The sequence below is a fragment of the Ascaphus truei genome, chromosome 2 (genome assembly GCF_040206685.1).
Source record: "Ascaphus truei isolate aAscTru1 chromosome 2, aAscTru1.hap1, whole genome shotgun sequence".
Lineage (NCBI taxonomy): Eukaryota > Metazoa > Chordata > Amphibia > Anura > Ascaphidae > Ascaphus > Ascaphus truei.
The window spans coordinates 352,750,287-352,778,252 of NC_134484.1; the positions used below are offsets into that span (position 1 = coordinate 352,750,287).

General features: G+C 44.9%; 1 protein-coding gene across 3 annotated transcripts in view; it reads right to left on the bottom strand.

Moving 5' to 3' along the window:
• The window catches only part of SCRN1 (secernin 1), a 56,372-nt gene that overhangs the window by 22,370 nt on the left and 6,036 nt on the right, over positions 1 to 27,966 (bottom strand). For all 3 annotated transcript variants that reach the window (XM_075586869.1, XM_075586870.1, XM_075586868.1), the window contains 5 exons: positions 15,363 to 15,522; positions 13,470 to 13,651; positions 2,385 to 2,587; positions 679 to 870; positions 19 to 184 (listed from right to left, as the gene is read on the bottom strand). In XM_075586869.1, coding sequence (XP_075442984.1) covers positions 19 to 184; positions 679 to 870; positions 2,385 to 2,587; positions 13,470 to 13,651; positions 15,363 to 15,522 — 903 coding nt within the window. Of the gene's footprint in view, positions 1 to 18; positions 185 to 678; positions 871 to 2,384; positions 2,588 to 13,469; positions 13,652 to 15,362; positions 15,523 to 27,966 lie in introns of those variants that run through there.

The following is a 27,966-nucleotide window of genomic DNA, read 5'->3' on the forward strand; positions in this document are numbered from 1 at the left end:
GTCATTAACCTGACTAACCTGGATGGTTCTGGCGTGCCAGTAAAGAAGTGAATGCAAGAAGTGCTTTCATTTTGAGGTAGGACGGACACTACACTAGCTGTAGTAAGGAAGGTTTCTGAATCGACACAGATACCACTGCTTTTATCCCGAAGTATATTTATCATGGTTTGCACTGTGATCTTTTCTGAAAAGAAGGAAAACAAGACTATGAAGTGGTAATGTGTTGCAATGGTATGAATCTGATACTACAGCTGAAGATTGGGATGTTCCTAAAATGGTCATGGTGGCATATAAAACACACACACGCACACACACACACACACACACACACACACACACACACACACACACACACACACACACACTATCTTTTATGGACTCAGGCACACACCACTATAGATGTGTTTACATTTCTTGTATGTACAGTAGTGCCACTTATTCTTTTGTTATACACATACACACTAGTTGACAATTATAAGTGTAAATGTATGTCTCCTTAATCTGCTCAGCTCCATACTATTTCTGTTAAGAAGTGTATTACTTTAGTCACGATTTATTCAAATTGAATTAACCCTGCTTGGTCGCCCCTTTTATTTGAGCGCTCCGAGTCTACACCTAATGTTTACGTTATATATAAATGAGCCAAAATGAATGCACGGGATCACAATATAAATTTACCTTCGTGATTTTCAACAGTTTCCTTTCCTGAACAATCAACTCCGTTCCCTTCTTCTGAGAACACTTCGGAGAAGTTAAATTCTTTATCTTCACTCCACCAGCCCTGGCTTTTTGCATGACTCTTAAGCTCTGGGTGTTCAAGATCTATGTGCGTCTTCAGAGATAAGTGATTGCAAATGCATTTTACACCATCTACACCAGTAACAAAGAGCACAAAAAAGAAGGGGAAAAAAAGTGGTTTAAAAATCACAAGAATGGAGCTCCCCAATTCTAGGAAGCAGTGTTCTACACTCTGATATTGTGATGGCTAGGATGGCTTACAATAATATACATATAGGAAGAATTTTTTTTTAAGAAAAGTCATTTTTCCTTTTGCAAATGACCATTGTAGCAGGCTGATGGAAGACAATGAACACAACACAAAATGGAAAAAAGCCTACAAGGCAAAAAGTCTCAAAAAGACTTATTTCTACATCACATTCCCTTGAAACTATGCAACGATGCATTAGAACTACTAAACCTACAGTAAATCTTCAAAGAAAAATTGTTACAATTGCAAAAGGTAACATTTTACTTGCTTCAGTCTAAACTTTTTTCCTTAACAAATGCAAAGGGATTTTTTTCCCTTCAGTTCTGCACAACAACAATGTAAATAGCAGATAGTAGTAGGGAAGCAGCTGTCATAACAATCAAGACATAAGAAAAAGGAGATGTACAACCTGAAAACTAGTATTGCACAGTACCTTGCCCAAGATACAAGGATGGTTAACACTGGAAAACAACTGTACCATTATCACCAACAGGTCACAGCGCTCAGTATACTGTAGGTTTAATGTACTAAGTCAACACATAGAGGCCTTTATTTAGAGTTTTGTTGAAAATGCAAAAACAGCGTTGGCATAAACATGTAAGTGCTCTAGGTGGGTGCAAATGCAAGATAGGTGCTATTTAAAGAGTATACACCCATGTAGAACTTATTGAAATAAATTGGGAAGACACACCTACACTCCCGCCTGTCGGGTCAAAAGTTAACAACCCCCGAGCAAAATGCAATTTGCGCCTATTTTTGTCAACTCTAAATGAAGTTCTTATTTTTACGAGTCGCAAACCACCCACGTAACAAGTTTGCACGAAGACTCTACCGTCGTTATTCAACTCAAAATCGGTCCCCCGTATGGTGTTATCCTTAAAAGTGAGAAAGGCACTACCGCTCCGAAACTGCCATTGACTTGAATGGGCGTTTCAATGCAGATTTGACCATTTTGCACCACCACATCGTGACTAATAACCTGCACAGTGTCAGAGAGCCAACATCTTGTCCATAATCAGGGCCTGTATCCAGATTGTAAAGGTCCTAAATGTTGACTGAAAATGGTTCTCTGAAGCACTAAATCTCAATGAAATTGATGCCGCTGTGAAGCCCTCAGAAGGTTTGGTGACCACATGAAGAAAACAGGCTTCCTCAGACTTTATAGACAACAATATAGCATTAAGGTACCACACCATGCATTATGCTAAACAGAGCAAAGACACAAAGTTTGTTTGATAAAAAAATATTCACCAACCGCTAATGAAATATTTTCCTTTCAGCACCAAACATAAGAAAAACAGCTTTTAAGGGTAGACGTTCATGGTTTCCATTGAGGTTAGTACATAAAGGTCTGCACAATGTAAGCATACTGTACATTCTTAGAATTAACACAAACCTGTGATTCTTTCTGCTGCCCAGTAATTTCCCACCGTCTCCAATACCCAGGCTTCCACTCTGTCCACAATGAGAAATGCACTGTGGAATGTCTGACACATGTTGTCATCCTCATAATAATTCCCTGCCTGTCCATGCTCCTCCAGTAAAGACACAATGATATCTAAAGCTTCTTTAGCAGTTGCTCCTCGCTCAAGACCAAGCCTGGAACAACACAGATGGGTGTTAGTGGAACAATGAACCAGCTGCAGTTATTTAAAAAGCTTTCCTAAAAAAACAAAAAAACAAATCTGAACTTTAAAAAAAATAAACAAACAAATACCTTTATTTTATTTTTTTTAAACTTATATTTTTATTAAGATTTTCAAACATAAACGGCAAGGGAAGGGGTACAGAAAAAAAGGGAAGGGAGGGAAGAGGGGAAACAACCATTTTGTGACAGAATTTTTACAATGACAGCAATCACATATCAGACAAAGTTTTGAATTTTATAACATTTTATCAGCGACATATCCTACACTCATCACTCCCCGATTCTCTAACCCAGGGTTGCGCAAACTGGGGGGTTCGCCCCCCAGGAGGGGCGGGAGATTTGTCTTGGGGCGCAGGCGGTTGCAGAGATCCCGCGCTGTTCCCCCAGGCATTTAAATTAAATGCCGGGACATTGCGTAAGGTCTCTGGAACATTAACACTTACCGGGATTCAGACGCTGTGACGTGTCTCCATGGCAACGCAGCGTCAAATGACACCGCGGGGTCATGTGATGTGACGTCACAGGCATCAAATGACGCCGCGTGTAACCACAGTGGCGCCATCTTTGTTTTTTTCCTTTTAGCCACCGCTGGCTGCCCGCGGCTTCGGGGTTCTCTTGTTAGCCATCCCTGCTGGTTCCCCAGGCCTCTGGGGTGTCCCGTGTGTAGGGGGAGAGGGGGATTGGCCCGGTATTAAAGGGGTTGCACCCCGTATGGCCACCCCTTGACCTCACCAGGGAGGCAAGGGGTTAACTGGACTGCGGTCCAGGAATGTGGTTTTTACCTTGCTGCAACATGAAAATGTGTGTTCCCCTGTTATAATGTATTATCACCATGTAAGTGTCTGCACCACACACACACTGGGATCCATCCGGGAGGACAAGGGTTAATAGTTAGGAAGTGATTATAGCCCTTTGTTCAATGTTCCCGCCTTTTCAGGCTCCATTTTGCAGGGTCCCGTAGGCCGCCGTTGCAACTCCATTCATTTCAATGGTGAATCCAGCGGTTTTGGACCTGTTTCCCTCGAAGACCAGCAGGTGGCGTCTGAGAGAAGGAGCGGCGGTTTTCCATTGTAAGTCAATGGACCCATTGACTTCAATGGGGATTCCTTGACACCGATCTCCAGGAACAGGTTGGCAGCCATCCAAACCGCAAAACCGCAGAAGCGGAAACAATGTCTGAAAAGGAGCTTTCATCACTATTAGGTCAAGTTCAACGACAAGTGGCGTGGGAACCCCAAGTTCTAGGGTACCCAGAAATAAAATTATTTTTGCCCCTAGCTCTTAGGTTCCCCCACACTTGACCACCACCGGGTCCAAGAATCCAGGACCCCCAGAAAGGGTCGCGCTAGCCAAGCGGGTCGTGCCATAGACTTCAATGGCGGTGAGAAGGGCAGCGCGAGAAAACGGCTAAGTCCAAAACCCTGAAATGTATAAGCCCATATCTCCGGTTCTGGAAGGACCAGAGGGCTGGGATTTGGGGTGCATGCAGTCACGGTTCCGGCATGACTGCATGACCATTTCCAACCCTCTCCTACCAACCAGACGGAGTGTGGGCAACGGTAAAGATCAGTGATTTTTCCCATAGACATCAATGGCGGCGGTTCCCCATTGAAAGGCTATGGCAGAGAAGTCCCAAAGACACCAATGGCGGAGTTTCCCCATTGAAAGTCTATGGCGGCAGAGCCCGTTGATTTCAATGGGAAATGAGTGAAAAACAGAGATTTATTTTAAAGCGGAGAATCCTGTGTTAAAGAAATAAAAGTTTTAACTTGCATTTGTGTAACTCCAGTCTGGAAGGTCGCAGCGGGCTGAAACTTGGCCACAATGGAGAGTCAACTCCGGCATGAAGGACTGGCCCGTTTCGACCCGCTGGGCCCAACAGAACCGATTATTTTAATATGTCCTTATATTAAAAACTGTACTGTGTTTAAAAGCGGGGATAAAAGCCCGCAAAGATTTCTGCAATTTGTGGAATGCAAATGATCAGAGGGGCGACCTATTGTCTACAAACAGACCCCCTGATCAAAGGCTCAGCCTCCCTAGCTGTATACATTAGGGCGGAGAAGTACCGGGCTTGAGTGGTTTGTAGGTGCTATAACTCACACCTACAAACAAAGAGTATCCTGACCAGATACCCCATCTCGTAGACTGGCCGGCGCCCCTGACTTGGGAGTGGGGCTACAGAAATGAGACCCCCAGGGCCCCAGTACGCATGTGCCATCTAGCTGGGGGGCAGGGGTTAACAATGTTCCTACGTTAGAGATTGGGTGCAGATAATTGTTCTCCAATAGCCTGCACTCAATAGTAAGTATGGGGCTGAAAAGATATATAAACTGATGTCAGCCCTATATTGGTTGTCTTCCATTATACCAACTGATTGATGCCTGATTGCTGTGGAATTGCTAATCAAGATTCCTGATTACTTCTGCATTCCCCCTCCCTAGTAAGTGTATCTCTTGTCTGTTATTTGTACTATCTGCTGTGTTCACCTATCTAAGGAATAAATATTCTTTATTATATCTGAGCCGTGTTCAGTTCAACCCAGTTATTTGGTGTATATTATATCCTGTCATAAATTACTGTGACACCGTGGTACCAATCAGTGCGGCAATCGGGGGTTATAAATGAATATACTGGCGGAGTGCACAGAGCTTCCTTAGCTTGAGTGCATCTGCGTGATGTCAGGTGCGCACCCCCACAAACACCTTTATTAATGTAAAGGACTTTGCTGACTATTTTAAAGAAAATGTGGAATCCATACGTCAGAACATCCCATCTGTTTCTTCCTCCCATCCTACACCTCTTCATAACTCCCCTCCTGCCTTCCTTGACTCTTTTTCCGCTGACTCGGAGGAGGATGTGTCACTGTTGATCTCTTCTTCCTCTACCACTTGCCCTCTTGACCCCATTCCCTCCCATCTCTTAAAACCTCTTGCTCCTACTAGAATCCCTACGCTCACATACATTTTTAACTCCTCCCACTACTCTCGTACCTTTCCCTCCTCCTTCAAACATGCACCACTTATACCATTACTCAAAAACAGCAAGCTTGACCCTACCTGTCCGTCTAACTATCGACCTGTCTCCCTCCTGCCTTTTGCCTCTAAACTCCTTGAACGTCTTGTATTCTCTCGCTTGCTTCATTTTCTCAACACCTATTCTCTCTTAGACCCTCTACAATCTGGCTTCCGCACTGCTCACTCCACGGAAACAGCCCTCACTAAAATAACTGATGACCTCCATGCTGCCAAAGACAGAGGTCATTACACTCTGCTCATATTACTCGACCTCTCCGCAGCATTTGACAGTCCTGGGACCTCTTCTCTTTTCTCTGTACACACTCTCTCTAGGTGACCTAATAAAATCTCTTGGGTTTAAATATCACTTCTACGCTGACGACACACAAATTTACTTTTCAACACCCGAACTTACACCTGCTGTACAAACCAAAGTTTCTGAATGTCTCTCTGCTATATCATCCTGGATGGCCCTCCGTCGCCTTAAACTCAACATGGCAAAAACAGAACTCCTCATACTTCCTCCCAAATCTGGCCCTACTACCTCCTTCCACATTACTGTTAGAAGTACGATCATTCACCCAGTAGCCCAAGCACGCTGCTTAGGGGTCACACTGAACTCCTCTCTCACATTCAAAACGTTTCTAAAACCTGTCGCTTTTTCCTCCGCAATATCACTAAGAAACGCCCGTTCCTCTGTTGCTCGATTGCTAAAACTCTGACTCAGGCCCCCCTTCTCTCCCGTCTTGATTACTGTAACCTCCTGCTATCCGGCCTTCCTGCCTCTCACCTGTCTCCCCTACAATCTATCCTAAACGCTGCTGCCAGAATCGCTCTGCTCTTTCCCAAATCTGTCTCCGCGTCTCCCCTCCTGAAATCCCTCTCCTGGCTTCCGATCAAATCCCGCATCTCACACTCGATTCTCCTCCTCACTTTTAAAGCTTTACACTCTTCTGCCCCGCCATACATCTCAGCCCTAATTTCTCGTTATACACCATCCTGACTCTTGCGTTCTTCTCAAGGATATCTTCTTTCTACCCCCTTTGTATCTAAAGCCCTCTCCCGCCTTAAACCTTTTTCACTGACTGCCCCGCACCTCTGGAATGCCCTTCCCCTCAATACCCGACTAGCACCCACTCTATCCACCTTTAAGACCCACTTGCTTAAACAAGCATATGAATAGCACCGTGGATAATACTTGACACATGATACATAAAGCTTGGCCCCCTGCAGACGCACTTACCAGAATTCCCTCCTACTGTCTCTGTACGTTCTCCCTACCAATTAGACTGTAAGCTCCTCAGAGCAGGGACTTCTCTTCCTTGATGTTACTTTTATGTCTGAAGCACTTATTCCCATGATCTGTTATTTATATTATCTGTTATTTATTTGATTACCAAGTGTATTACTACTGTGAAGCGCTATGTACATTAATGGTGCTATATAAATAAAGACATACAATACAATACAAGTTGAAAAAATGGTTGTATAAAATTTTAGTTTTGCTTTTTTTATTTGGATGGATGAAAGTGGTCTAATACAGGCGGCTGTATGTCCTCATTAACATCAGGAATAAGTGTTCTTAGTTTGAAAATACAAAAACATTTGCGTTTTGCAAGACACTTAACCCTATCTCCACCTCTTCTGTTTACTGGTACCACCTCTATACCTTTGTAGCGCAAAAGGGACGGGTCTTTATGTATGATGGCTCGTAAAGTGTCGAGTAACACTATGTTGCGCAAAACTGATTTTGATGTTCCTAGCATGCTCCCGAATATGCCTTCTTAATTGCCTTTTGTTATCCCAGTGTATTGGGTGCCGCATGGGCATTCTAACATATAAACTGTGAGGGTGGTGGTACAAGACATACAATGTTTAATGTTGAAAATTTCGTCATTATCATGTTTAGACTTGAATGTCCTATCATTGTGTATCATCTTACAGGCTTGGCATTTCCCACGTTGAAAGTTCCCCGTGGCTCTATTAGTTAACCATGTTGATGCACCATTTTCATCAATAGCTCCAAAATCATTCGAAATAATATCACTTGGGGACTGCATGTTTTTAACATTTTTGGACTTCCTAAATATCACTCTTGGTGAAGTTGGGAGATGGGGACCCAACAGTAGGTTACTCAAAAGTATTCCCTGATGTTTCCTAATAATCTTCTGAATATTCATACTTGTTGAGTTATAGTTAGTGACAGCGGCGGATTTGAAAATCCACCACCCCATTAGTCATTAGTATTAATATACTTTAGAAAGTCATCTAGATCCTTCTGATCTCAACTCCACACCATCAAAATATCATCGATATATAGCTTTTATACACCATTATGTTTCCTATATAGGGATTATTAGGCCAAATGAAACCATCTTCCAGGCTTCGCATGAACAGATTTTCGTAGCTGGAATCAAACCTTGTGCCCATGGCTGTGCCGCAAACCTGCACATAGAACTGGTGAAGATATAGGAAGTAATTATGTGTAGTATATATCTTATACTATTCAGAATAAATTCATGACTTTTACTAATTAGCAAGGAGACTTCTGAGAAAAAATGGTTAAGTAATTGCCTCTATGCCTTTGACATGTGGGATGCACGTGCACAGTGCCTATCCGTCACATGTAATCCATTTGTATCCTGTGTCCCATTTTAAATCTCTACAAATTGGCAGTACAGATGTGGAATCATTTGTATAGGAAGGTAGTGAGACCATATACTTCTGTAGAAAAAGGCTTTCATATTGGGAAATGTTAGCTGTAAGGGAATTTATACCCGATATTATGGGACGTCATGGGGGATCTACCAACTGCTTATGAATTTTAGGAAAATGGTAGAATATGGGTATCACAGGTTCTTGGATGAAAAATAAATCAAACTCACTTTTATTACGAGTCTTATATTCCAATGCGGAGTTAAGCATTTCCGTCAGAACTGGCATATACTGGGCTGTGGGGTCTTGTCTTAATGGTAAATAGGAATTAGTAACTGATAATAGCCTAAAAGCCTCACTCTGGTAATCATACCTATTTTGGACGACCACCCCATCTCTTTGATCGCTTGTCTTATTATTAGATCTTTATTTTCTTGCAACGTATTAAGTGCTTCACTCTCCTTCTTACTGAGGTTCTTTTTAAAGGCAATGTTATATCCACTAAACAGTTAAACTCCTTGCTTATAATTTGATGAACAGTGTCTATAAAACTTCCTCTAGAACGTAGTGGAAAAAATTGTGATAGGTTCCTAATGTTAGAGTGTGTAATAGGGACATTAGTCTCATTGACTAAGCGCTTTACAGAGACGTTTTGCAGGCACAGGTCCCTGCCCCATGGAGCTTACAATCTATGTTTTTGGTGCCTGTAGCCCAGGGAGATAAAGTGACTTGCCCAAGGTCACAAGGAGCCGACACCGGGAATTGAACCAGGTATTTACTCGCTGAGCCACTCCTCTCTAATGACATTTAAATGTAAGGTTTCGGGTATACTTGTGCAAAATCGGTAAAAAGCAGGGAACCATTGGGGCCACAAGAAGAGAGAGAATGAGAGACCTCTGCCCAAAACTTGTTTATGTTTGTCAGTCAAAACCATTGAGGACAAATTAATTATGCCTTTTTTGATTCACTAGTGATATTATGGTACAGGCATACCCCGCATTAACGTACGCAATGGGACTGGAGCATGTATGTAAAGCGAAAATGTACTTAAAGTGAAGCACTACCTTTTTCCCACTTATCGATGCATGTACTGTACTGTAATCGTCCTATACGTGCATAACTGATGTAAATAACGCATTTGTAACAGGCTCTATAGTCTCCACGCTTGCGCACAGCTTCGGTACAGGTAGGGAGCCGGTATTGCTGTTCAGGACGTGCTGACAGGCGCATGCGTGAGCTGCCATTTGCCTATTGGGTGATATGTCCTTACTCGCGAGTGTACTTAAAGTGAGCGTCCTTAAACCGGGGTATGCCTGTACTGTGTTTTTTTGTTTGGACTGTGAACCCCCTCTCCTTCCCCTTCTAGTCACCACCCTCTTTTTATACCCTGGCCCGGTACAGGCTGATGTTTGTCCCATTTCTGTGGTATGTGTCCTCGGTGGGAAAAACTCCTCTTCCTGATATTTTCTAAAAAAAGATAACCAGGAGAAGCGTCGCTAGTGTCGGGGCTGCCTAGGGATTGGTATCTGTTATTCAAAGGGATCACATTCCTATTAGGGTTGTGGCCATTAAATCTTGACTCATTAAAATTGTTGGGAGTCCGTCCATATTTCTGTCGATGACTAATGCTCTCTTGATTACTTCTGGGGTGGTTTCTCAGTTGACGGTAGTGATCAGTATTAGCTCGAAACCTCCCATAATTAGAACCACGACTATTCACATAAGAATCAGAGTGCTTATTATATGGGCTTGATCTTCTAAAACCCTGGAGTTCAAGTTCTACTTCACTCGAGTGAAATTGGTCTGGATCTTGATTATACGTTTTACCTAGATTGAATGACTTTCCTAAACATATCTGTTTCCCCAAATCTGCTTCAACTCCGCTGTTTATTTTCATTATAATCTTTTTTTGTCCCGAATAAAATTTCTATGCTTAATTTTCACTGTTTCTTGTTCGGACTGCTCTAGATTGAGTTTTAGTTCATATTCAATCGTGGAGCAAATCTTGCTCATTAACTAGAGGTTCAAGACCGCCAATTGTCTCCTCAATATGTTTTTCTATATCTGTCAACATTTTTTCCTCTTTAATATAATACATTTCACCAACTCGAATGAGCACTCATCTAAAATCCTATTCCAGTCTCTTTAGAAATCAACTTTCCCAAAAGTGGGAGTTTTAATTAATCTTAAGCTTCTTGGCACTCGCTTACGTACTATGTATTTCTCTAATGTGGTTTTATCGCACCAACATCTGGTTTCGCTAATCAATATGGTCATTTTTTTAAATTTTAAAACATCTGATCCACATTTTCAACATTATCAACCTCTGTGGGTATCAGAAAAAAAGAGACTCTAATTGATCCTTTCTTTTTAACCTACTTCTGGTTAATATTCCAAGTCATCTTTGATGATCGTGTATACAGCCATAAACACAATATAAAATAACAATTAAAATCTACTAAATCAGCCAAAAAAAAACACAATCACTGTGCATAGCAAATACTAATTAACACAAAAGTAATATCACGTTACCCTAGTGTTGCCAACATATAGAGAACAGATACAAATGCAAGGAATGCAGCGCTCAAAGTGTTAAATTGTGTTCCAGTGCTAAAGAGAAAATCTCTGTAAATATATAAAACTGCCTAGGTGTGAGTGTGTAACCAATGTATTAAACAGGTAATACTAGTAACTAGTGTTAAGGTGAGTGAACACTATAAAGTGTACAATTGGTGAACCAAGGGTTAAAAATAAACTGTGCTTTAGCGACTAAAGTGTGCACGTTGAGAGTTCAATATAGCTGTGCTGCTCCTCAAACGCGTGGGCTCCACATCGCACAACTATAGAAAAAGGAAGAACGAAAAGGAGTGCACAACCACTCATTGTGTAGTAGATAATAAATAATATATTGGCAGTAAAAAGGGAAGCATTGCACGTGCACAAAGATGTTCAGGAGTGTTGTTGAACAATTGTAATAAACATTGTTTATGTTTTCTATGTTTACCACTGACACACACCACCCTGTTCCCCTGCATTGGCTTTAAATTTGCCAGCTAAACAGCTGGTTGGACAAAGTAAAATCCAATTACATTCCAATCATATAGATCTAATGGGGCTATACGATGGGGGTGTTAGAGGCAGATACCACACCCTGATGAAGTGACACCACGAAACGCGTAGGATTTATATTGCCTCACTGTTTTCATTATATTGTATAATCACATTGATCTCGGCTTGACCCGTGACAGCGTGAGCTTGCTGGGATTCAATATCCATAGATGCTGTTCAGCTGAGGACTAAAACAGCCGGTAATATCGTAAGAGTGGGAGATCTGTTGGAAAACATAGATTGTAAGCTCCACGGGGCAGGGACCTGTGCCTGCAAAATGTCTCTACTAGCAGCGCTATAGAAGAACATGCTATTATTATTATTAAAGGATTTGATAAGCTTTTACGGAAAGCCACATTGTGAGTGCAACAGCTTTACTTGTTTTAAAACCTTATTACGCTATTGGGAGCATTTTTTGCGCTTGTTTCTCGCAGACATAACTGCCTACCTATGTGGTGAAAGGACCACTCTCCACGCGGCGTCACTTTCCTGCCATTTCTTTTACTCTGACAAATTAAAATCTGTTTGCCATACCTATAGATTAACATTGCACTCATTGGTAACCCAGCAGAGTTGTATTTTCTTTGAATGTGGTCATTCCTTATTAATATATTAACCATTTTTATTTAGACTGTTTACATATTTTTATTGGTTGATATAGATATAGATGGATATAGATATCGTATACATATATATACACACACACCACCGGTGGGGGGACATCCGGTACTGCTGTACCGGCCCCTGAGTCAAAGGGCCCGGCTGCCAGACGAGTCCCCTGACTGGTATAATAGGCAAGAAGAGGGTCTGCGTCAGGGCAGAGGCATATACGCAACTACACAGCATGCGGGGAAAAGAAGTGTTTGAACTTTGTTCAGACACTTTCTTTGCAGCTGCTTACATTACAATTGCCCTGCTCCACGAGGCTTTGAGTTTTATCTGGTCTGTGTTTCTGCTGTTGTGAGAGTTAGTGAATTTTGTGTGTCATTTGTGCCCTCCGCTGGGGCCCTATTAGCCTGCCCCCCCAAACCCCTATTTGCATCCTCCCCCCGGACCTCTATTTCCTCCTTGCCCCACTTCCCCTTTATGTACTAGTACTTAGCAGACCCCTGAGAACCCAGACTAACACCTCAGCCGACAGTGCAGCCCCGTCGGACTCCTTAGCCCCCATCCCGACTCCAAAGGCCGCTAGGCCCCTTCCAGACTTCATAGGCCGCCTCTGTGACTCAGCATGTCATCAACTGAGTCCCCAGGGAAGCCCAGGGCTGACTCCCCAGGCTTCCGCCCCGGCTCAGCCGGCCACCCCCCAGCCAGCACCGTGGCAGAAAAGTTCTCTCTTCTATATCAGAGAAATGTCTACCCTGACTGACCCGAGTGCGACCAAATCTTAGCAATGAACAGGACACACAACTCTATCCTGACAATTTACTTGCAAGCGATGATTTGCAAAGTCACTTAATGTAATGAGTGGAAGTCTACACACGTTTTACTTTTCTAGTTTTTATATCCTCCACACGCTGTCCCGTTGATACTTTTCAGCGTTTACCACTTTTTGTATACAGTATTAGGCTATTTTGTTTATTATACAAAAACCTCTCTCCTGATAACAACAAAAAGCGTCAAAGTAGCTTATGCAATCAGCTTGACATCTTTGTGATGTATAAATATATGGTGTAACCTTATATCACTGTACATGACGTCCTCTGTATTGAATGATTAAGCTTCATGGAACTAAACAGTATATGTAAATTATGTAAATGCTTCAATAAAGGAAAAAATGTTCTGTAAATATTAGGGCAATATTACATAGCAGTTTCTTTATATTTCTCTCATCAGTGAATTGTCTAGTATTATAATACAAGTTCTTGTCTTATATTGATGTAAAACAACAACGTCTATAGAATAGATGCCACAATCTTATAAAACACAATTTTTTTTTAGAGAAGTTGCAACAAATATATTTTGCTGCATTCGGTATGTGGTCACTAACGCTCGCTCCAGTGTTAACTCCTAATCACTTGAAACCCCTTAGCACGGAGTGCTAATCACTTACCTGACAAGATCCATCCCTAGTAGTAACTTTGCATCAGAAGTTGCCTGTCTTGTGACCACAGCCTCATTACCAATGCAAACTCCATATTCATTGGCTCCCATCTCTGCTCCCCACATCCAGACTGGTTTACTTAGAACAACAGCATGAGTCTTCTGGACTTGATCAACTGCTATGTACGTGCACTGCCAAAAAACAAAAGATTGTCTGGTAATTTGTAATATATAGTGTGTATTGGTAATAAGAAAAAATCCGCAAAACCCAAATCGCCCTTCTGCGAAAATCCGCGGACCAAAGGAACCAGCCAATCTGCTGCTGATCTCTAATAATGAGGCCCTTTACATAAATTATAGAGAATATGCACGGATTACCGTATAGTAGGTTAACAAGTCCCTTATAAGGCTGTGAAAGCAGCTACAGATGCAGCGGCCATTATTCGAACACTTCACGCGGTGTATACCTCGGAATACCCATGTTATGGCGCGGGATTTCTTCCAACCGTACCGCCTTAAGACGCGAGTGCAGAAAATGGCATTTTAGTGTTCTGGCTTTAAACACCTGCTATTGGCACAGTAGCACAGTACTGTACACATTGCAATTCATTCATTTCATTGCACACAAAGAAACAGAATTCATGAAATTCAAACAAAGCAACCGCGATAAACACGTGTGCCTGGGGCGATTTGCCGCATTAATGCCGCGTGGAGTACAGCAGCGCACACGAAAACGGCGCCGTGATTTGTTCGAATAACGGCCGCTGCATCCGTAATGCTAACGAATTGAAATAATCTCTCTCGCTTCAGTGCTGTGCATAGTGTGATGGGACACAAGTAACATGCACACATGGAATATCATTTTAAGCAGCAATCCCCACTAGAAATGTTTTTATTTTCTCTTAAATTCTTAACTGAATGAAAGGGTACTATATAGCAGGATAGCATTAGTCTTAGCCATGGCAACCTCCAGTTCTGGAAATACTGTATCGATCACCAATAATACTACCTGTATAAAAAGGGTCACAGCGGGCAATGTCTATATGGGGACAACGTGCATGAGCTGTAAGATGTCCGGTACTGGGAAGTGCCTTAGTACACCTAGTAAATATGGCCCCATATCTTAAGTGCAGACCTGCTTAGGGGGAAACACCCAGGACTCAGGTAATCAAAGCTTACATAGGACCTAATTAAACCGGTGACAGTGATATGTTTATTAAAGCTGCAGTTCAAGCTGCCATTTAAAAAAAAAAAAAATCCCATTCAATATGTGCATCAATACAATCTGCACACTGACACGTGATTAGCTAAGCTGCAGATCGATCCGTTCTCATGTAATCAATTGCTTGCTCAGGGCTATTTAATTCAGTTCTTGCACAGCATTTTGGGCAATGTAGTTCCTAGAATATGATTGACTGACTGGGTAGTTACTAGATACAATTGGTGCACTGCTAGAGAGAGGGCGGGCTCAAGAGCCAGAGCCTATCAGAAGGGGAAGGGGGCTGTCACTATGGAAATACTTCCTACATTAGAAACATTACAAATGTCTTTAAAACATACTATTTTTTTTTCTCATAGTACAGAACTGATTTAAAAAAAACACATGTTTATTAGACTTACAAAAGACTAATAAACATTGAAGACACAGATTAGTCTAATAGATAAAAGCATTTTGGCAAATATTTAGACCCAGTGGCCTTCCTTATTCTACCATAGACCACCTCTTATCTTTAGTTTTATTCTACCTTTGCTAGTTATAAAGTTGGCTTGCATGTATGCCAAGCATTTTTAATATCCTTATGTTTATTCATCCATTCCATGTTTGTCTGTGAGTTTGCTCCATGTACTCACTGAAGTTGAACTTGAATTTATACTACATCCTTCAGTCTGGAGAGCATCTTACCTGAACTTTGCTTCCAGGCTCATGATTACTAGAAGCTCTGTACAGCACCTCTTGGACTTCCTCTCTGGGTCGTGCGGAGTTCTTTCCAAAAAAGATATGCCCATTTTTCGTGCGAGGTGGAAAAGCCACAAAGCAGTAACTTGGAGGAGCAGCAGCCATCCTAAGGGGAAAATGCATGTCAAGTAAGAAAACGAGTACCAAAGTAAAAAAAAACAATAATACATACAATATATCTTTGTAACACTGCTACAGCCAGAGCAGAAGTATTCATGTAAACGCCACCTCAACGTTACTACCCAGATATATTGTGGTGGAATAAGGTTGGGTCTTTTACAAACATAAGCAGTCTATTCCATTACACTTTTTATTAAAATTAAGTAATTGACATTGTCTGAATAGCTCTGCTAGCCCTTAAATTATAATCTCTGGTACTTTTTGGTTAATAAAGGATTGAAAATCAATTTTGTCAGATGTATTTAACTTTGTTACATTGTGTTAGTCGTTTTTATATACAGCAAATAAAATATCACTTGTGAGCACATTCACATGTCTCAGACAAGTCTGCAACCCTGCCTTTCACCATTATCACCTAGCATACAGTGCTTCCACTGCCGCAAGGGATTCTGGGAAATAACATGCAAATGAGCACAGTGTCACCATAACTGGTATTTATATATAAATAAACTTAATTTTTCTCTTTTCTAAGCAATATAATATAAATAATGATCATATACAGGCATACCCCGCATTAACGTACGCAATGGGACCAGAGCATGTATGTAAAGTGAAAATGTACTTAAAGTGAAACACTCATTTTTTAACGATGCATGTACTGTACTGCAATCGTCATATACGTGCATAACGTAAGTAACGCATTTGTAACAGGCTCTATAGTCTCCCCGATTGCGCACAGCTTCGGCACAGGTAGGGAGCCGCTATTGTTGTTCAGGGCGTGCTGACAGGCGCATGCGTGAGCTGCCGTTTGCCTATTGGGCGCTATGTCCTTACTCGCGAGTGTACTTAAAGTGAGTGTCCTTAAACCGGGGTATGCCTGTACTAGGTTGCTAGTGCTATAATTAACTACTACATTGTAGTGCTTGGGCTCTCTGAGCTACATACCTAGAGTGAATCCTCCCTTCTGGTTTTCTAAACGTTTATCCATAATGTATATTGCATATTTGCAATATTGCCAATCTTTTAAAGGCACAATCCTGCCAGAGCTGAGTCATTTTCAGCACCAGGTTCCTGACATAATTACAATTTACAGGGCCAGTAATTCCCATGTAGAATTTAATATGGCTTTATCTAATTAAAAAGAAAGTTCTCCCAGGCAGCATTGCTGCTTTAAGTCTGGTTGTGTAGAGTTAGTTATTCAGTGGTAATATGGAGGGAGGGGCTCAGTGAGTAAAGATACAGATACTGTAATTGTAAGCTCATCTGGGCAGGGACTGTGCCTGTAAAATTTCTATGTGCTGCGTACCGTGTGCTATACCAGGGGTGCGCAAAGTGGGGTTCGCGCCCCGAGATTTTCTGGGGGCAAGGGGAGCGGTAGTTAGAGGCCCCACGCTCTTCCCCAAGGCATTTAAATGAAACGCCTGGGGAGGCGTGAGGCCTCTGTAAATCTCTCTTACCTGGTCTGAAAACCTCCAATAATGACCCTGACAAATTCTTAAATGTGTTTTACAAAATATAAAGCAAGAAAAATAAGTATGGAGTCACCATAATACACGCAAACGGAGTTGCAAAGCAAATATACAGTATATATGTAACAGAAAGTAAAAAAAAAAAAAACACAACATATATGTACAACAAAGTAGCAGAAGAGCAGACACACAGGGACAATGTTTGGGGTAGAGACGCTTTTTCATTGGGATAGCGTAATTATTAAAGGAACATGAAGTGACATTATGGCAAAATGACTAGTTCGAGGAAGTTACCCCCCTCCTAACCCAAGTTCCTGCTTACCATGTGTACTAAGAAAAATATGAAAAACATTCTTGGGAGTTTATTTTTGACATCAAATCGCCCAGTACGGTAATCCCTAAAGTACTTAAATATATTTAAAATGTCAATAGGTGTGTTCCTCAGCACTCGAAATCATACGTGAGAATAACAATAACAAAGAGAGTTAAATATCATGGAAAGGTAAAAACTAGCTGCAATGAGAGGTATCACAGGTAAATAAGTGGTGCTTATATTACGTATTCATACACAGGTAACAAAAGTAGGGTAATTCTAGATGTTCTCAAATTGAAAGATAAAAGGTATACTGTAAAAAATATGTTTGAGTCAGGCTCATATGGGGATACTTATCTGTACATCACCATGAGGGAAACAAGATCTCCATCAGAACAATATACTTATAACCGGGGCTTTTTTTGTGACTGTACAGTACGTGACGGTTTCTCTCTTACCTTCTCATCTCTGGCATCTTCTCTTTGTCAGATGCATCTTGCCATGACAACGTGATGCCGTAACACCACACTCTGCCATCTTGCCATGACAACGTGATGCTGCGACACCACACAACACCATCTTGCCATGACAACGTGATGCTGCGACACCACACAACACCATCTTGCCATGACAACGTGATGCTGCGACACCACACAATGCCATCTTGCCATGACAACGTGATGCTGCGACACCACACAATGCCATCTTGCCATGACAACGTGATGCCGTAACACCACACAACGCCATCTTGCCATGACAATGTGATGCTGCGACACCACACAATGCCATCTTGCCATGACAACGTGATGCTGCGACACAACACAACGCCATTGTCACGGGAACTTGTGAGAGGCCTATATTATACACCAAAATACCTGGGTTGAACTGAACACGACTAAGATATAAATAAATATAGTTTATTCCTTGAAAACGTGAACACACAAGATATACCAATAACAGACAAAATATGCACTTACTTAAAGTTGGAATGATGAAATAATCACGAATCTTTTGATTAGCAGTTCATACAGCAATCTCAGAATGACACAAAGACAATGGGCATAGGCTGAGCCTTGTTTATATACAGTTATTTTCCATTGAACACAACCTAAACCCAACCCGTCATAAATCAGTGGTGAGGTTGACAGTCTTACCCCAGAGCAAAACTCCTCCCACCCCAGGACGTTTAAAAACTGCTTTTCCTATCTAAATAACTTCAGTTCAGTAATACTTACTGGCACGGGAGACATATTAATACATTCCGGCACGCATGACGCTCCCAATGAGACTAAATATTACCGTGTAATACTAAAATTAAGAGAAATATTAATATCTGTCTCTTAGTACCTGCTAGACATCATGTGTCTGTAACCATTATTTGCGACTCGGTCCCACGAATACACACATGTAGCTTTTAGCACGTTCAGCCGAGGACATCTCATGATATTCTTATATTTAATAAGGTCACTCATTCTGATATCTCCTTCTGTAGACGCACACCTGGCCCCCATAAAACCCCTTGTCAAGAAATGCTTTGAAGCTGGGCCTCCTGTGTAGAGAACGTTTGTCACAGGTGCTATATTTCACACCCAATGCTCCAGACCTGGGTCCTAGCTGTCTCTACCAGCAATATACACTTGGCCTGCAAATTAGGTATTAACATACACCAATATGCCCAGATATTTCTGAAAAGACACCACACATATTTGTATTTTCCTAAAACTGTAGCTCATTAACCCCTTAAGCCCCAGTGTGTGTGTGGTACAGACACTTTACATGGTGATAATACATTGTAACACGGGAACACATATTTTCATGTTGCAGCAAGGTAAAAAACACATTACTGGACAACAGTCCAGTTAACCCCTTGCTTCCCAAGTGAGAGCAGGGGGTGGCCAAATGGGGTGTAACCCCTTTAATACCGGCCCAAACCCCCTCTCCCATGACACCTCCCCTGCTCAATGGGTGCCTTGTGACCCAGCTGCCCACACTGGCACTGGGACACCACTGGCATCCTTGAAGCACTCAATAAGCCCTGAGGGGTTGGCCTGGCAAAATTGTACTCCGTCATTGTCCAGTACATTGTCCTGGCCACATTGGATTGTGAAGTCCAGATCCTGCTGAGCAGGGCTCCAACGTGGCCGGGCATTCTCCTTTACCACCCTCTGCCCCCCACTCAGTGCCTGGTGAACCAAGCCCATCGGGAAGGGGCACCTCTGCAGACCAGGCTGCATGCTGCCCAGAGACTGGCATGTCTCTGTACCAGCGAGAGACCAGCTATCAAGCACAGACTGTCGCTTTCCTGTCAACCAAGTCTGGGAAAGAGCTATGTCACTATCCTGTAGGGACCCCACCTGCCCTGGCCCTGTGCCCACCTGTAGCTGCTCCGATATACCCTTGCCTCTCCTCCCTGGCTCCAGGGCAGTCCCCACCCCGAGTGGCATCACTTCTGGAATCCAGAAACCACCTGGGGTGCTGACTCCTACCCTCTCCTGTGCCCCCTGGAACAAAGAAATCTCCCAGTATCCTGTGCTGGGGTCCCTGGTACCCAGGTGATTTGCCCCTGCCCTCTCAAAACTGAAGGCCAGGAAACAAGCACCTGCTACCACCACTGCTGCTAGGGTCAGCATCACTCCTCTGCACTCCACTGTGCTGCCCTTCCTCCCTGTAGCTACCCTTGGCTGTCCTGGGTACAGAACCCTCTGCTGTACCCCCCTAGCCCTGGCTACTGCTCCTGGCTGCCTACCTACCCATAGCCCCACCTCTGAGAACCCTGGGGAATCTGTCAGGGGGGTCACTCTTGGTAAGCCAGAACAAGGGACCTCCTGCCTACCTAGCCTATCCCTAGCTTCTGCCAGCTGCCTCACACCCCACTGACCTTCTATCTCCCCCTGCTCCACAGTGTCCCCCTGCCTAGCCTCCCATAGGCCCAGAACCTCAGCCCCTGCTGATGACTCCTGCTGCTTACCTCCCTGCAGCCCACCTGCACTCTGCTCCCCCCTAGGCAATCCTAACCCAGACACTGGAACTACCTGAGTGCACCTACCTCCCTGACCTTGTCGCCCCCTTACCAGGGATGAGCTCAGGGGCATCTCTTCAGATGCAACCGCCTTAGCCCTTGGCTGGCAGGTATCCCTGGGGTGGCACAAGCCTGCCACTGCCCATGATACCTCCAGCCCATAGCCAGGCTGAAACAGGGGGTTGCTGATCTGAAAGACCCCCTGAGGCTCTGCCAGGGTAATGGGGAACTCTAGCTGCCATACTTGCTGCTTTCCCTCCCCGGCTACCACTAGCCCTTCTTCTCCTACTGAGACCTGGTGCTGGCTACATACCTGCAGCCTTCCCTCACTCCGCTTCTCCCTAGCTATTCTTAACCTGGATCCTAAGGTCACCTGAGTGAGGCCATCTCCCTGACACTGCCTCCCCATTACCGGAGGAGGAGCCCAGGGGCACTGGTGCAGAAGCACCTGCCTTGGCTCCTGGCTGGCAGGTAATCTGGGGGTGCGCTAACTATGCCACTGCCCCTGATACCTCCATAGCCAGGCAACAAAAGTGGGGCTCTAAACCGAGAGACCCCCTGAGGCTCTGCCAGGGTAATGGGGAAATCTGGATGGCTCACTTGCTGCCTTCCCTCCCCGGTTCCCACTGGCCCACCCAACCCTCTGCCAGGCAATCCTACCCTAGAGCTGGGTGCTAACGGGGCTAGCCCCTCTCCCTGAAGCTGTGCCCCCATTACCGGAGGTGAGCTCAGGGTTGCTGGTGCAGATGCACCCACCTTAGCTTCTGGCCGGTAACCCTGGGGTGGTCTAACAGTGCCACAACGCCTGATACCTCCAGCCCATAGCAAGGCTGCAACAGTGGGGCTCTTAACTGAGTCCCCTTGATGCTCCACCAGGGTAATGGGGAAGCCTAGCTGCACTACAAGCTGCCCTTCCTTCCCCTCCCCTGGTGCCCCTATCTCCTGCCACCCACCGGTCACGCCTACAAGGGAACAACAGGGTACAGTCAAAGGAAAAAATAAGTCAGGGTCAGTCTGCGACTTGGTCTGGCTTACCTCGCTGGTCCCCGCAGAGACCGCCGCCTTTGTTGGTCCTGATTGCAGGGGGACTGGAGGGGCTGCCGCAGGCATCAGTTTAGCCGGGAAGCAACGGGCAACTGCCGCAACAGCTCCCGGGTTTGGCACAGGTAAAACGGTGCAGGACAAGGGTCCCAGGTCCTCGTGGAGAAACACGGCTCCATTCAAACACGGTAAAATAACCCCCTCCCGCAATCCCTGTCCCTCCCCCCACTCAGAAAGGGCTCCGGGACTTTGCCGGAATTGTGGCTCTTCCGCCGCCGCCACGGGCGAGCCCCGTGTAGCTACAGCAACAGCACCCGGCTTTGGTACAGGGTCGCCGGCGTAGATCGTGGGGCTCCGGTCATCGCTGGGGATCGCCGACTCCGCCAAACAATGTGAATCGCCCACCTCCCGCACACCCCAACCCTCCCCCCAAATAACATTGCCGCCGGCAGGATGCCGGAATGGCGGCTTCTTCTCCGCTGCCGCCGCCGGTTCTCCGCCGGGATCAGATGGATGGCCGCTGCTCTCCACCGCTGTTGCCGATGCAGCCCGGCCAGGTTCTCCAGGGGACGTCCCGCGAAGGGTTGTCGCCCCGGCTGGGCGGGAGCCATCAGAGGATGCTGCTAACTGGGTCATCTTTTCCGCAGCTCGTGAGCGCTGGCCCTGAGGGGCTTCTTCGCCCGACCGCGCACGGTCCGGGCAACGGGCATTATTGTGGCCCGCTGATTGGCAGTGATAGCGCCGCAGCGCCTGCCGGAGCTTCTCCGCCGCCGGTGGACTACCCCACCGCAAGAGGCTGCTGAGTCCAGAGCAGAGGTGCTCGATCACCAGGCTCATTCCGGAGCTTCTCCGCCGCCAGTGGACTATCCCCCGCAAGGGGCTGCTGAGTCCAGAGCGGAGTTGCTCGAGCGCCGGGTTCTGGGAGGGGGTAAGCGGGTCGGTGCGGCACCAACGCCATGAACTGGGTCCATTTCGCCGGGAACCACATCTCGCCCAACGCACACACCAGTGCTAGCTCTTTCAGGGAAAATGGACGTGCCACCGCAACGGCCGTTACCTCTCCTGGTGCAAGACTTCCGTGGTCTCCGAGACCACCCGCTCCCTCCCCAAGTCTCTGCCGTCCCGGAGCTGGGTCCATTTGATGGTTACGGCTGCTGCAGCGGTGGTTCTTTGATCAGCCGGCCGGGTTTCATGCTCACCGATCGCCGCCTCTCTCTCAGCTTTGCCGGCTGCAGGTTCCCGCGCCGACTTGATGCACTCCTCCGGTCTCGGTGCCCGGCTCCAGTCACACGGATGGCCGGGACTTTGGTTCTGGAGGCAATGCTTCTCACAAGTAGGGGAACAGTGAGGTGGTGCCATATCTTGTGTTATATGTTGTACACTGTGTCTCCAATATCTTTAGTCTTAGGAACTCGCAATTCACCTCGAGTTCCCACTGTATTACAGAGTCCCGCAGTAAACTGTAATACAGGTTCAGTTCAATCCCGCCGCTGCCACCAGTTTAATACAAGCCTTTCACGGGAACTTGTGAGAGGCCTATATTATACACCAAAATACCTGGGTTGAACTGAACACGACTAAGATATAAATAAATATAGTTTATTCCTTGAAAAAGTGAACACACAAGATATACAAATAACAGACAAAATATGCACTTACTTAAAGTTGGAATGATGAAATAATCATGAATCTTGATTAGCAGTTCATACAGCAATCTCAGAATGACACAAAGACAATGGGCATAGGCTGAGCCTTGTTTATATACAGTTATTTTCCATTGAACACAACCTAAACCCAACTCCTGTCATAAATCAGTGGTGAGGTTGACAGTCTTACCCCAGAGTAAAACTCCTCCCACCCCAGGACGTTTAAAAACTGCTTTTCCTATCTAAATAACTTCATAACTTCAGTTCAGTAATACTTACTGGCACGGGAGACATATTAATACATTCCGGCACGCATGACGCTCCCAATGAGACTAAATATTACAGTGTAATACTAAAATTAAGAGAAATATTAATATCTGTCTCTTAGTACCTGCTAGACATCATGTGTCTGTAACCATTATTTGCGACTCGGTCCCACGGATACACATATGTAATTTTTAGCATGTTCAGCCGAGGACATCTCATGATATTCTTATATTTAATAAGGTCACTCATTCTGATATCTCCTTCTGTAGACGCACACCTGGCCCCCATAAAACCCCTTGTCAAGAAATGCTTTGAAGCTGGGCCTCCTGTGTAGAGAACGTTTGTCACAGGTGCTATATTTCACACCCAATGCTCCAGACCTGCGTCCTAGCTGTCTCTACCAGCAATATACACTTGGCCTGCAAATTAGGTATTAACATACACCAAACCCCCTCTGTACTTTTCACACCCAACTTCAATCAAGCCTTTTGAAGCCCAGATATTTCTGAAAAGACACCACACATATTTGTATTTTCCTAAAACTGTAGCTCATTAACCCCTTAAGCCCCAGTGTGTGTGTGGTGCAGACACTTACATGGTGATAATACATTGTAACAGGGGAACACATATTTTCATGTTGCAGCAAGGTAAAAAACACATTACTGGACCACAGTCCAGTTAACCCCTTGCTTCCCAAGTGAGAGCAGGGTGTGGCCAAATGGGGTGTAACCCCGTTAATACCGGGCCAAACCCCCTCTCCCATGACAGCCATCTTGCCTTGACAACGTGATGCCGTAACACCACACAACGCCATCTTCCCATAACAACGTGATGCTGCGACAACACACAACGCCATCTTGCCATGACAACGTGATGCCATAACACCACACAATGCCATCTTGCCATGACAATGTGATGCTGCGACGCCACACAATGCCATCTTGCCATGACAACGTGATGCTGCGACACCACACTCCGCCATCTTGCCATGACAACGTGATGCTGCGACACCACACTCCGCCATCTTGCCATGACAACGTGATGCAGCGACACCACACAACGCCATCTTACCATGACAATGTGATGCTGCGACACCACACAACGCCATCTTGCCATGACAACGTGATGCTGCGACACCCCACTCCGCCATCTTACCATGACAACGTGATGCTGCGACACCACACTCCGCCATCTTACCATGACAATGTGATGCCGTAACACCACTCCGCCATCTTGCCATGACAACGTGATGCTGCGACACCACACTCCGCCATCTTGCCATGACAACGTGATGCTGCGACACCACACTCCGCCATCTTGCCATGACAACGTGATGCTGCGACACCACACAGCGCCATCTTGCCATGACAAATTGATGCTGCGACACCACACTCCGCCATCTTGCCATGACAACGTGATGCTGCGACACCACACAACGCCATCTTACCATGACAACGTGATGCTGCGACACCACACAACGCCATCTTGCCATGACAATGTGATGCCGCGACACCACACAACGCCATCTTACCATGACAATGTGATTCTGCGACACCACACAACGCCATCTTGCCATGACAACGTGATGCTGCGACACCACACAACGCCATCTTGCCATGACAACGTGATGCTGCGACACCACACAACGCCATCTTTCCATGACAACGTATTTTTTATTTATTATTACAAAAGAAGCACTGCTTATAACCAAGATTAAAAATGTTCTTATATAAGGCAACAAACCAGAAATGGTGTATATAGCGGTGTGGATGCATTCAGTAATGTTTCAAGCCCAATAGGCTCTTCTTCCGGCCCGTTCCCACAAAGAAAAAATGACATCGATCTTGCATGGGTATTCCCTCAGCGTGCACCACCTCCTATGACTTTCGATACACTGATTTATAGGTTCTCTCATTATACGTAGTGCGGTCTAATTCCAAACCCATATACTTAAATATTTTACTACCATTTATTATCATCCTAAACAGGATGGCACATTTAATGTAAAACTGCTGGTCCACCCATAAATACATGATTTACATAGCATTGTACCCTTTAATCCCTTGTAAAAGCACAAGGATGATTCCCACAACCACTCCCTACCAGACCACACTTATGAGTCTCTCCTACCTTCTGAGTCAAGGACGGAGTGTAAGCGACTAGAGATAGTGGAAGGAACACAAGGAAGGGCAAAAGGCTACGTGTGACTCCTCTTGGTGCTTACAGAATGGAGAAGCACAATGCTGCAGAATGCAGTTTTAACATCATGAATAAATAATATTTCATTGGAATATGTACCCGTTATTTACATATGATATAAGTTTAGGCTGCTATTTGAATCTTAATGAAGGACTTTGTATATCAATGGGATATTCCTCAGCTGTCAATTACCTAAAGTGATTATGCTTCATTGATACGGTCTCTAGGGACCCGTTTTTATTGGTAAATATTTGTGGTTAAATGCAGATCCTACATTGAAATTGCCACGGTTACCGCAGCACTAGAGTGCCACCATATCTCTGCCATTTTCGGTTATGTGATCACTTCAGGAGAAATCACATGATGTTAGGAGGTCTCGAGTTAACCCATCTGTCTCTTAACCAGCCAATCCCTATCCAATAAAAACACACTCCAAAATTGAAGTAAAAATGGCCACCGCTTTTATTATACAACATACCCAAAATACCAGCAGCGTCACATTGCATCCACACGATATTAATCCACCTACGTCATATATGACACCCACAACCCACCGGTGTTACCAGCCTAGCAGGATAAATAGATATATATATGGCCAGGGTTCCCCGTCTGGGCTTTATGCCTTCCCTTTGCCTCCGGGAACGCGCGGCTGTCAGTGGAGGGGTGCGCGTGCACCCGATGAGCACCAGTAGCGGCGGGGAGCAGTGGCAGGCATCGGGGGCTGATAGCTGAGGCGATCGGGTCGCCGGAAGCCCCCGGCTGCTCCCTTCACAGGGTGCTGCCATTTTTTTCTAAATCGCGCATGTGCGAACTTGCGCATGCGCAGACGGCACAGAGTGGCAGCTCTGCATGGGGAACTACAGCTCCCAGGAGGCATAGGGGCAAGGCACCACTTGAGTCACGGCAGCCAATAGGGCGCAAGTTTCCCCTGCAAGGGGATGTTGATATATTTGAGAGCCACGCCAGTCGGAGTTGGGACAAGGAGGGGTAGGTTGTGTGTGCAGGGGTCTGTGACTCCTGCACTAGGCCAGAAACCCCCATTAGGCCCCGACTCCCCTCAGCTTGTGGTTGCTGCAAGGACAAGTCCATAGATAGGGACACTGCCCTGTAGTACTAGAGTGAGGGACCCAGACAGGACACGGCGATCTGGGACCAGACACCTGCACCAAAGAAACACTGCATACAGTGGTACAATCCATGCGGGACCCACCGTAGAGGCGGAGGCTACGCGGTTATCGTCCCTGGATCCGTGGATCCCATCAGCATCACTGCGCGCACGGGTGTGGACACACCCGGCAGGTACCATTATCCCGCAAGTGCACCAACTCAACACTTTAGTGGGGGCAGCGCTGTCTCACACATTTGGGTGGATTGGGTCTTGGGACACTGGGAAGGTTCGGTGTCCAAGAGCACCTCGGTATACCCTACGGGGTGTGGATACAGAGTGTGGGACACGTGGCGGGTGGTTACGGCAGTGCGGGGCCTGGTGGGTAGCTGTAACCAGTAGCCATATTATAGTCTGTAGTAAATTGGTTATTTTCTGTTTACTCATGAGTGTGTGTGTGTGTGTTTATTGTACAAACACACATATATACATACATATATACATACATACATATATACATACATACATATGTAATGGGTATTCCCCCACCCAATCGCATATAGTGTGTGTGTGCGGGGAACCTAATGTTACCAGGTGTGGTGCGTTATACCTGTCAGGCTCACAGGAGGCCTGAGCCTCCGCTAGTGAGAGCCTGGGGTGAACCTCTGGAACGTTCTGGGTTTCAGCGCCTCCACCTGTGTAGGGTTCTAGGGATGTAGAAGGTTGCATACACAGGACCCACATATACAATAAGCACATACACGGAGATGTATATAACCACTTTACTGTAAATGCAGAATAATCACACACTTTATAATAATACTTCCCCTAGGGGGTAACTCCACAGCATATAACGCAGTCCAAAGTGTCTTTCACTCCACTAGGAGTGTACCTTACACCCACCACCGTGTACCCCCACACCTGTCCACAGTTAACCCTTTTGTCCCTGTCACGGTAGCTTTTGACAGGCTGTAATTTACACCAAAACTATATATAAATATATATATACCTGGGTTTGAACTGGGACGAGACTTAGATATGATAAAATATAATTTATTCCTTGATAAAGGTGAACACAACAGATATGTACAAATAACAGGCAAAATATAGACACTTACGTAAAATGGAAATGATGAAGCAGTCACATCTGGACTGGCAGTTCATACAGCACTCTTCATAGTCATCAAGACACCAAAAGCATGAAAAGACCTCTGGCAGGAAGACAGTGCATAGCGTTTCTCTCAGCAAACAAGATGGTATAGAACAGACTGAACACTTGAAGAACTTGCAAAACATGAACAACAAGGGAATATAGGGAACAGCAGTTTATATATCTTTTGTCCCTCTATTCTTAACCTTAAGCACAGGGGA